A 12,515-nucleotide genomic window follows, 5' to 3' on the forward strand; every position below is an offset into this window, starting at 1 on the left:
CATAGGTCAACCCGGATGATTTGATGAATCTCCACTGTGTGTGCTTCATGGTAAACTTGGACTTGTAAAGATGCACCCTAAGCAAGGTACCGTATTGTGCAGTACATGGATCTTTTTTTTCTTTTTTTTTGGGGGGGAGGGGAGAGCGGGGGGGGAGGGATTGTGTAGGGGTGCATTGTAATTTTAAAAAATAAATTATAACAAGGAGTGGTTCAAAGGTGTCCCCCTTTCTTTAAATACATACATAATTATCAAAAGTACCTAAAAATCCTAAATGTATTTGGCACTTGTTCGTGTGCACTTGCTGCCTCCTTCCTTCTCATCCCATCTCAAGGCTGGTTGCTGCCCCTTCCTTCAGCCCACACAGCCCCTCCGGACATCATCCTCTTCCAAGATGTAGTTGCTCCTATAGTCCACTGAGCTCCATAAATTGTAGACTGTACAGTGTAGACTTTAAGTCATGACTCGTTCTCTAGTATGTTCAATAATCTTGATCTAGTAACTGGTTTTACATTTGAACTTTCAATTTTAAGTTCTCTTTGTGTATTATTGAGTCCCATGTGTGATGTATATACATCAATAGTCAACAATGATAGAATTACTTGATTGTTGATGGTGATTTTCTATGGTCTACAGTCACTAGTATATTGTCCCTCTCCCTCGCTATGCCTCCCTATCCCTCCCTCCCTCAATACTTCAGTAAAAGAAATGATAATAATTTACAACAGGAACATACCTAACATATCTTTTTTTTTTAAATCCATATGGCACACATACAAGTCCTTATGCACCTAGCATATGGTAACACCTTGGCCCTAAGTACACATAGGATCTAACTACCAACCAGCTTCTCTACAAGTGTGAAAGTCTCATGTTGAAGCTCAGTTCTACTAGTATTGACGATCATAGCCTTGGTTTTACCCAAGTTGACCTTCACGTCTCGGCTCTCACAAAAAGCCAACAAGGCTATCAAATGCATCAGTAGCCCCTTTGTTGTGTCCAAGATCAGCACCACATTGTCTGCATAAAGTAAGACAGGTATGATAGACTTTGTTAAGGTATATCCTCGACCTCCTAGTGTGTCCAAAAAAGATGTGGGTCATCAATTTAGAGGCAAAAGAGGATGGGGGAGAGGGACACCCATGCTTCACCTCAATGGTGTTGCTCACCTCCTTTAACATCCAGTGACAAGCCTTCTCGATGATGGCTGATCCAGTGTAGATCAATCTCGTATGAGGCTAATACTAATCTAGTGAGGCGCATGTGGTTAATACTTTTAACATCATAGATGATACCTCTTTAAACAAGGTATGCATATACCCATGCAGGCCTGATAAAAAAGAAGGCATCTCCATGGGCATAGTGATGGTCATATCTTGTCGTCAATGATCATCCACTACACTCTTTCCTTGTTTTTCAAGTGCCATGTTATATACCTAGATGAATCCAGGAACATTCCCAAACTCATCCTCTAAAAACACAACATAGTGCAGTTTCAATCTCACGATAGTCACTCATAAGATAGAAAACCATAAACTCCATCACGCATAGCAGGGACTAGCTACTATGACATCCCCACTGACGTCATCACTGCCCAATAGTGGGTGTAGACCATAGTATAAAAATATGCTCTCACACATACAAATCCACACACCCACACATACTTGAGCATCCATTTATACAAAGTCTTCGTACTGAGTTTCTGTCGGCACTCCGGAGGTGACTCTGCCATGACAAAGGCTAGCACTAAAGGAGAAGGCTAATCAAAAAGTAGTCCAAAATCTCTTCATTCAAGCTAAAACTGCTTGTGAAGTCCAAACGATTTCATTTAGTCTCTCCCAAACGAGCATCTAAATCTAGCTGATACGGCAACGCACCAATTAAGATAGAAAGAATTATCGCAATACCAGTAGGCCGTAACTTGGACGAAAACTTCACGATGTGAAATTTGCATGTCCGCTAATACGGCACAAGTATATACCTAGATGAATCCAGGAACATTCCCAAACTCATCCTCTAAAAACACAACATAGTGCAGTTTCAATCTCACAATAGTCACTCATAAGATTGAAAACCATATACTCCATCACGCATAGCAGGGACTAGCTACAATGACATCCCCACTGACGTCATCACCGCCCAACAGTGGGTGTAGCCCCATGAGCCCCATGGTGAACATGAGGCTAGGGAACATGTGAGACAACTTCCCAACTATAAGTCCAACCAACCCACGAGTAATATTGAGATTTAAAAGAGAAAACGAGAGTAGAAGCACATCAAAGTGATCTAGCAAGATCAATGGCCTGCTATCAAAAGCTCCGAAAAACTTCATATTGAAGCTTCAACGAGGTAGACGTTGGTAGTGGCAAAATAATTGGGGGACTAGCTCCCAAAATGAGCAAAGTGGCAGCAACATTGAAAGAGGAGCTCACACCTCTTACCAAATATAAGGCAAGAAACAGAGGTGAGACTCGTTAAAAACCAAACGGGGAGGAAGGAGCTTGTGTACTCATTCTAAACAAAAAGGAAAAAGGTGGGGGGGATGCTTGTATGGTGGCATAACTACTGACGCTCTCTAGAATGGATTGGTAGTGGTCGTGTGCCACGCTCTAGCTCTTTCTACTTGAAACAACAAAGAGAGCTCTCATGCTCCCTCCCTTGCTGTTCCTTTTGAATAAGGGTAGAAGGTATATGCCTTGACTAGCCCCTCTCAATGCTACTCCTATGCTATCTGCTTGTACAAAGTAGAGTGAGTATACTTATGGACAAGTGAGCTGAGATGGACAAAGTAGAGTGAGTATGCTCAGATGGAACAGGTGAGCTGAGATAACATAAGGCTTTGAGCTGAGGAAAGAGTACAAGGCCCAACAAAGACTTTGATACCAATATAAGGAGGCAAATGGGATACATCTAAAGAAGGGGTAAGATAGTAGAAATGAGGGATATGGAATATGGAGAAGAAGGAAAGTGAAGATGTAGGAAAGAGAAGGGGCTGTGATAGAAATCAACATTCACTTATGCAAGACAGTAGAAGCAATATCAACTCAAGAATAGTTCACAAACATGGAGAGGAGGACGAAGAGCACGTAGATTTGAATAGATGCTGCCCCTTGGTCCGATGTCAGCAGCTCCTAAATCCGTCAAGACATGAACAGCAAAGTGGGACTGGTGATCTTGGATCTGTAATCTCTATATATCCAAGAAGCACAGTGTCATCAACTGACATGCCAAACTCCTCCAAGTTTTTCATGGACTATCTGGAAAATCTCTTTTTTAGGTGTTGTCTCTTGTGGTGGCTCTTGGGATCGTGGAACCTATAGCTCCTCTACCTCTTTTTCTCTTCTCTCTTGTCGCCTGTCTCAGTGAACACAAGAATTTTGACAGAGGCATTAACTCTTTCTTAACTAGAAAATATGCAAGAGAAACATATAAGGTCTAGATTGAACAAATGAGTACGATACATAATACACATACAGGTAACAAGGAGAAAGGCTCAAGGAAGAAAAGGCATTCTACCAAGACAAATTCTATCAAACCACGCTTGTGTCAATGAAAAGAACGCAAAAAGAAAGGACAAATAAGGCATATCTCGCCGAGGCAAGATAGATACCAAAAGGAAATCATGCAAAGTTGTTGCTACCCAACAACTTTGCACAATCGCTGGATAGCAACACTATCAATCCTTGTACATTGAGATGGGTTCGATCATTTAAGCAAAGGACGATAGTTATTGTGCATTACCTGTCTATTAGCCACGTTACTCGACTCTGAAAATTCTGGCCACGCTTGGAGTAGCATCTGACGCACTCCTGATACTACAACAACCAGTCCTAGTGTAGCTGCCAAGTGCCAAGATTCAGCATGGTCTGCACATGAAAAAAAGACAGAATTAATTTTGAAGTGTAACAAAGGCATTGATTGTTTCGATTGCCAATATGATTGGATCCCCCCCCCCCCTCTCTCTCTCTCCACCTTTTTAATATAGCAAAGGCATCTTGCTATAATTGCTCCTAAAAAATAAATCCTAAACCTTAAACCCTAAACTCTAAATCCTAAACCCTAAATCTTAAATCCTAAGCCCTAAATCTTAAATCTTAAACCCTAAACCTTAACCCTAAAATACAACCAAAATTTAATGAATTTTTTTAATTTGTGCAATAGGTTGGATATATCCCCCAACCTGTTGCTTGAGCAACAGGTTAGATATATCAAGCAACAGGTTGGGGGATATATCCAACTTGTTGCACAAATCAAGAATTTTTCTTATTTGTGCAACAATTTGATATACAATTGAGGAATATATCCAACCTACAACTGAAAAATTTTCTTGATTTGTGCAAGGTTGAGCAACAGTTGGATCATGTATACCAATGCACAAGCAATGTACGAAAGGGCTGGGATAAGCAAATGACCTAAAGCAAATGGCACAATAAAAAAATGATACTTTTCTCTAAATCACTAGCCATGGAAGCTTGCAAATGGCAACGTGGCTGATTTGCACTGCTTGCATGAAAAAATGTTCATATACCAGGACAACATCCACCTAGATTTGTGGCTTGCTCAACTCTTCCATGCCAAGGGGGACTCCCATATGCCATAAACAAAACTACATGAAATTGCCACATGCAAGGAGAGACAAGAGTCATACAAGCAATTATTGAACCATCATGATGATTTTGATTATGGCCAAGCTGTTACATATAGCAATGGAAGTAAATTTTATTCATGGTGTAGAAAACCAACAGAGAAGAGAACAAGGCTGGTTTTTGCAAGGAATACAGTACAACAGGTCGTTTTGAGGTGTTAGGTTGCACATGGAGGAGGGCTGGCTGCGAGGAGAGACGTTTTGTAAGCTTTATAAAAGCCTTTGATACTATTCCCAAGCTTAACCCTAGAAGGAAGAACTAGAACTAGAACTAGAAGTGCCACAAAGATAAGATAACATGGCAGCGGTAGCCAAGCTATACTAGCATAGAAGAGCAAAATTAGGATGAACGAGGGAGTTTTCACCATTTTTAAATGAGCCATTGGGGTTGAGGTTTAAGCAACTCTCCCTCCCCTTCTTGGATTATGAAAAGACGAGCAGGAAAAAAGTGCTGGAATGCACCCAGTAGCAAGCATCTCTTGCTGCTCCTAGTTTATGTCAATAATGTCCTCTTCCCATGAACATAGGAGAAAGCCAAAATTGGTAGCAGCCAACACATGGCCTCATTATGAATGTGGACAAAACAAAGAATATGCTGGTCAGGTCACACAAGGAGCACCAACCAGTCATATCGTACCATAGAAATCATGTTGGTGCAGTGGACACGTTTATATGCATGGGGGTCGACTTCTAAAGTAATCACACCTGACATAGCTGCAGAGAAACAGAATTAGGGCATTGTCACAAGAATACTTCTAATGACACCAGGTCCAGTACATAAGGTTGAGGCTCTGGGGGAAAGCTTTTACAAGACACATAAAATCATCCGTAGAATGCCCATAATCATTCTTTCACTAACAAAATTGTTGGGATTTGGTAAGTCACCTCTCCGTCTTTGAGCCCCCAAATGAGGAGAGCATAAGGGAGGTGCACCCAGAGGGACTGAGACATGCCACAGGGGGGATAACTATAAGAGGGTTTGCAGGGCTGCCACATGGGGAGCATGCAGGCTGCCATGTGGGTAGCATAGGAAACATTACCAGGCTGCCACTGGAGGGCTGGACAAGGTCTAAGCAATGGGCAGAAGGGCCCAGATCTGGGGCAACACATTTGACCTGAACCAGCAGCAAAGGCAGCCCAGAGAAAGGCAGGGATGGACCAGCAATGGAGGCTGCAACCCAGAGCGAAGGACTGCGCAGCACCCAGGGTATGCTTGAAGGACTGATCAGGGGGCGCACACAGCAGCAAAGGCTGCCCAGAGAAAGGCAGGGATGGACCAGCAATGGAGGCTGCAACCCAGAGCAAAGGACTGCACAGCACCCAGGGTATGCTTGGAGGACTGATCAGGGCACACAAACAGGTTGAAGAAGAGCAGGACAAACGCGCTTGAGCAAGAGTGCCGTGTGGCAGCTAGGCACCATGTCTAGACCTGTACAATGGTGTCCAAGCAAAGACTCCAAGCAGCAGATGTCTGTGCGCAGTGAGCAGCAAAAGCCGCAGCTAGCAGAAGGTATTTGCAGTGCATCAACAGGTCAGGTCAGGTGATCAGAGTGCAGCAGATGGGCACAGTGCAGAGGCACTACAGTCTACCACATGGCAAGATTCCACAGCAATTGGAGCAGTCTGGGTCTGCAACTACAAGTCGGCCAGTCTGTAGGATTACAGCCTGGATCGGTTGGTTGGCTAGAAGACCCAGCCTTGGGACTATTCCATTCAGCAAGGTCTTTGATACCTCAGCTTGGGTTGCCAACACTGCATCAGGGAGGTCCAGAACAACAGCAAAAGTTCCTCATGTTGGGCTGCCTACACAGCAGCAAGGAGGACAGGATTCACAGAAGACTTGTGCCTCACCATTGGGCTGCCTACACAGGAGCAAGGAGGTCAAGGTTTAAAGCAGCAAACACTGCCTTAGGTTGGGCTGTCCATTGGAGGCAGCAAGAAGGTGTGTTTGCAGGGTACCACTATGAAGCCCACAAAAGCTCTAGGAGAGCAACGCAGGCTGAAGTATTTTGAAGGTGCCACGATGAGGTAGGAGGACAGATTTTGGGAGCCACATGGTCCACATCTAGGCAGTGCCCCGCTGACAGATGGCACACTGCCCCCATATTTTGTATATGGTTTGGTCCATCTTTGGACAAATATATATTCCTATTTCTACATCTTCTCTTCAGCACAGTTGATTTACTGTCCGTTGACCTGTCATTAGGAGAGAAACTCACGTAATCGATGTGTCTCTCAATAGTCTCAAGAACACAAAGAAGGAATCTCACCAAGGCATACTAACAATCAAGAGATTCCATAAGGCATTCCGTCTCAAAATAGAGACAAGAAGAAACTCTACAAAATGAGCAAAACACAATCAAACGTGTTTCAAGGGGACGGCTCATCCCTTTACAAGAGCAAGGGCTTGACACTCTCTCTACAACATCCCATAGGCTTTGATATCCTGCTGGAGTAGAAGAAAATGGGCTTTGATATCCCGCTGGAGTCCATTGACTATTTACTTCTTCTATTACAAAGACAATTGAATATATACATGTTCACCCCTTAGAGTGAGCGTTAGGGTTTGTCGTCACACATTTGCAAGCAGACTTTGGGAACAAATTATTGCAGCTCATTTGCCATTGACAATTGCAAAGTGTTTGTTGTCATTTTGGCTTGACATTTGCAGATTTGCTGTCAGATCTTAGGCAACCAGCTTATTGCAGTGATGCCTTGAGGCATTGACATTTACAAAGCACTTTCTATTTTTGGGGATTTTATTGCAATGGCCAGGAATAACTTGATTGAAATTATTTCCGTTGAGGACAAGCTTGATGATACACCAACTATCCCATGTGGTCATACTTGGTGCGCCACTTGTTGGTATCCAGGAATTTTTGAGGTACTGTAACTAGATCAGAGACTAGATTTGTCTATCTGACATAGTCACCTACTGCCACCGCACACACAAGTGGTGCTACCATTGCTACTGCCACTTTTAATTCATCTACCCTGCTACTCCTTGCTAATAGTCTTAGGACTACTCCCGGGGCCCGTGGCAAGGTTAAGGGGATTAACTGCCATAATCTCCATTCCGGACGGATCCTCGCTGTAGTGCCTCCCACATCGGAACAAATACGCTAGGATTAGAGAGATGCACATGCACATGCCTTGATCGCTATGTCTAGCAAGAGGATTGTTATACCTCACATAAGGTCTTGCAAGGCAGCCAAGGCTGCATGGGACACTTCAGCCAGTCTATATCAGATGAGGCCAAGGTTACCTATTTACTCAGGCAGCTAGACAATGTGAAGATGAACGAAGGTGACAGCATGGATGCCTATCTCACACAGGTCAAGCACTTTAGAGAGCAGTTCATCAATGTTGATGAGATTGTACCAAATTCACTAAATCGACTCCCTGAGTCTTACCAAGGTTTTGCTCTTATATTGAGATTTGGTGGCCGTGGGTAACCCCAGCCACTACTCCTTCGATAAGCTTATGTCCTTTCTCTTGCAGGAGGAACAAAGCCGCTCAAACAGGGTTGCCTACAACCACGAATACCAAGCCTTTGCCACAAATTACAAAGGCAAAGGTAAGAGGGGTAAGAATTTTAGCAAGCCCAAGCCTTCTTGTACCTCATCTTCTCTCCCAAGACTGATGGGAAGAAGAAATCAAAGCGTTGTAATTATTGCAGGAAACCAGGCTATGACATCTCTTAATGTCAAAAGCGCATTGCTTCGGAAAAGACAAAACAGCATCGAAGTCTTGTAGTTACAAATGCTCCTGCTACCCATGATCACATTCAAGAGGCAGCAAACATGGCTCATGATGAGTGGGCGTTTATTGTGACCTGTTACTACAATGTAGAAAAGCATGATTCAGTTTTGTTAATTTCAGATTCTAAGACAGACTGGTATTTTGGCAGTGGTGCATCTAAGCACATTAGCTATTGTAAATCTCTATTTCATTCCTGGAGTGACACTCCACAAGGGGGCATTGTCCCTTATGCAAAATAATGCATCTTATTCCGTGAAAGGTATTGGACAAGTTGAAGTCACTTCTATGTCAGGGGATGTAGTGACTCTATTGGACGTGTTATATGTTTCTATCTCAGTCCATCTCCTCAAATGGCTCTCGGTTTATTTTTGACAGTTATCATTGTAATGTGTATGACAACCAGCATGACAATTGTATAGTACTTACTAGCGCACTTTCCAGAGGGTTATACCACCTTGATGCATATGACAAATAGGTTGTTACATAAGGAAATGCAGCTGCAGAATTTGTCATTTCAGATACACATTTGTGGCATGAGAGATTGGGACATCTCAATCATGATAATTTGGTGAAACTGCATTCCAAGGACATGGCAGTAGACCTCCAGCCCTTGTGTGCACTTACAAAACATGTCTGTGGGGGCTGCTTGTTGGGCAAAATGCATCAGTTCTCATTTCCAAAAGATGGGATTGTTGGTGCATTCAGGAAGTTGCATCTCTATGTTGAGAGTTCACGCTCAACATCATGTGATCATGTGTGCATAGCACCATCATGTGATCATATGTACATAGCACTAACCCAATAGAGTGCTATAAAGGAAAATGTTATATCCCCTAACCCTAACCCTAAATGGGTTTGTATATATTCTACATTTTCAACTAAATCTAGTGTACAGTTAGTCATTTGTGGTGTGCTCTCTAGCTGTGCCCTCTCTCCTCATCTCCACTCTTCTCCTCTCCCCTCTTCATATTTTGTCATGGTATCAAAGCTTGGTTCTGCCTTCTGCTGAGGCGCCATCATTCTTGTGAGAGTGATTGAGAGATTGAGAGATCGAGAGAGATTGAGTGTTCCTTTCACTTCCGTAGAGTGATAGAGAAATTTCTGTTCATTGGAAGAAATCCCGTCAAATTCCGTTCATTCTTGAGAGATTTTAGTTCCTTCTCTTGAGTGTTTGTGTGAGAGAGAGCTTGTAAGGAAGAGAGTTCTTCGATTGTTCCTTAATTTATCGAGAGAGCTTCGTCTTGAGAGATCTGTTCTTCACTTGAGAGAGTTTGAGAGATAGTTTGCACATCTATGAGATAGTTTTAGAACTCTATAGAGCACTCTACTAGCAGCATCGACTCAGCTTTCAGCCCATACTCCATCTACAACATATGCAACATCGACTAAGGGGGCCTATCGATCACCTGCAACATCTACAAGGCAGCCCATACTCCAACGAAAACCAGCAAGCATTGCGACTCCTAAGGTACTCACGGCCTTCAGCTCTCCAACCGGCTTTTCCAAGGAAACAGCAATGATCGACGAAAAGAGGCAGCCCGCATGCAATCTAGTCGCCACCATCACGCTAGCGATGCTCACGCAGTCACGTTCAAAGCCTCCACAGTGCCTTTCTACCTTTACACGCTCCAGCGCTTATGTCTATGGCTCCTTCAACACGCTGACTACTAGCGTCTCGTCTCCAATCACCATCAACCTCTCACCAACAAAATTGACGCCCATACAAGCTCTGCAGCTATGCCCAACACCAAACTAGAGCTCACAGGCTCTCCTTGACCAAACTGCAGCATCAACACCTCACGGACAACCACTTATGCCAACGCTCCACAATGACCTACCACCAAGCACTCCAAGGCTACGCCTCTGCCACGTCACTTGTGCCACATCATCTGTCACATCAGCATAGCCACATCATCTGCTGACATCATCATCTGTGCCACCTCATCTGTCCAATCAGCACATTGACCCTCTGTAGGCACACATAGTACTTCACAGTCACCGCATGTAACCACTCATGCCACCTCAGCACAAGGCTCCACTGGCACACCTCTTGCTAGGCACAGTGCCACATCATCATTGCATGTGACCCATAGTGACACATCATCATTGAGCACCATTTGCACTCCTTTTGCCCCTCCACCTACATCAAGTCGTATCTCTTGATCCAGGAAGAATTTGAGGGCGTTCCAAAAACGAAAGTCTTGTTCTTTCATCGATCAACGGTTGGTATAGATCTAAATCAGAGTAAACTAGATCGCCATAGAGGGGATGCTTTGAATTTCTCCAAGTTGCCAATCTAAGCCATGCCTGAAATTCCCGACTAGTACCTACTCGAAGTCAGTCCATACGCTCACATACGATTTCACATCATCACATTACCTGAAACCTGACGATCATCAGTTCAGTGGCCCGACTTCAGAGTGTACAAAGGCATTGCAGATTGTTTCAGTGAGCAGATAGCATTTGATTTCACACACACATGCCACCATTGTAAAGCCTACACGGCTATTTCACGGTATTATGCACATCATTTCAGCCTTGTAAAGCCTCTTAGCTATTCTCGGCATCATTTGCCACAAGCCTTGTAACATAGATCTAATTTTATATATTGCAGTTCTATCTTCATCGACAGTTCAGAGTCAAAGTTTTCTTTGCACTTAATTCATATAGAGATTTTCACGACACTTTTAAGTACATTTCTTGCACCATGTCTATGACTAACAACCTCAATCTGGAGGCATCTGCTAAGCTAGACAACTCCAATTACAGTACATGGAAATACCTAATGGAGACCATTCTTGTACTTCAAGACAAATGGGAGTATGTCGATGGGTCTACACCTAGACCATTGGACAATCCAGCCACCAATAGCTCTACTCCACCTATTGTCACAGCACTAGCAGCGGGATCTATAACGGGATCTACAGCTACACAAACAGTTTTCGCACCTGTAGCAGATCCTACCATTGCCCGAGCTCAAGCAAAATGGGATAAGAAAGACAAGTACACCTATCATCTGATCAAGCAGAATGTGCAAGATGTCATGCTAGGACAGCTCAACACAATCAAGACATCGAAAGAAGCATGGGATATGTTCGCAGCTCTCTACGAGTCAAAGAACACTTCCAGGATTCTCACATTGAGAAACCAAATCAACCAGAGTTTCCGCAACAGCAGCAAAACTGGTCATGCTTATGTACTCCGGATAAAAGACTACAACAATCAACTTGCAGCAGTAGAAGAGACTATGAACCCTGCATTATTGGTTCAAGTAATCCTGAATAGACTAGGAGAGGACTACGAGAATCTAGTCAAGAGTATTACCGTCCAGCGGCAAATTTCAACACTGGAAGAACTTCAGTCAGTCCTACTTGGTGAAGAACTCAGAACTCAGGCTATTCAAGCACGAAAAGGTCATTCTAATGATCAGGCATTCACAGCTTTAAGCAGAGGCAGATCATATCAGAGAAGTGGTAATCATCAGCAACAACAAGGTCATCATCAACAAAATTAGCATCAGCATCATCCTCAGCAACATCAGAATCAGCAAAGAGGAAATCATTCCAATCGAGGAAGATTCCAAGGACGAGGGAATGCATCCACCAACGTGTCAAACATCTAGTGCAACTATTGTCACAAGTTTGGACACTATGAAAGAGATTATCGCAAGAAGCAGTACGACCAAGGCGGCCAATCCAGCAGTAATCGAGGGAATTTTTGAGGCAGAGGAAATCACTGTGATGGACATTCTAGTCATAGTCATTTTGCAAATGAACATGGGAATATATTTCTTGCAAGCGAGAAAATGCAACAGACTAATCTAGTGTACCCAGACACTGATTACAATCCCAAAGAGGATTACAGCTATCAAGTTGACCAAGTGGAACAGGATCCTTGGTATGTCGACAGCGATGCATCATCTCACATGACAAATCATCAAGAATGGTTCACAGAGATGAAACCATTAGAAGGTTTTGAATTCTAAGTCTGATGTCCTCTCTTGTTTCAAGAACTTTCTTGCCATGGCTGAAAAAAAGTGTGGAAACAAGCTCTTGCCCTTGTGCACTGACCGGGAGGGTGAGTATATGTCCCGGAATTTTCAGATTTC

The 12,515-nt window shown here is 43.4% G+C and overlaps 1 protein-coding gene across 2 annotated transcripts in view; it reads right to left on the reverse strand.

Moving 5' to 3' along the window:
• Window positions 1-12,515, reverse strand: part of LOC147885748 (CAAX amino terminal protease family protein) — a 77,103-nt gene that overhangs the window by 3,370 nt on the left and 61,218 nt on the right. For both annotated transcript variants that reach the window (XR_015543448.1, XM_087396603.1), the window contains exon 6: window positions 3,742-3,866. Coding sequence is in view for 1 of the 2 variants with exons in the window: in XM_087396603.1 (XP_087252729.1) it covers window positions 3,742-3,866 (125 nt within the window). In the remaining variant the exon portion in view is untranslated. The remainder of the gene's footprint in view (window positions 1-3,741; window positions 3,867-12,515) is intronic.

Source organism: Dipteris shenzhenensis, chromosome 25, assembly GCF_047967505.1.
Source record: "Dipteris shenzhenensis isolate YYH24624 ecotype China chromosome 25, Dip_SZ_1.0, whole genome shotgun sequence".
NCBI lineage: Eukaryota > Viridiplantae > Streptophyta > Polypodiopsida > Gleicheniales > Dipteridaceae > Dipteris > Dipteris shenzhenensis.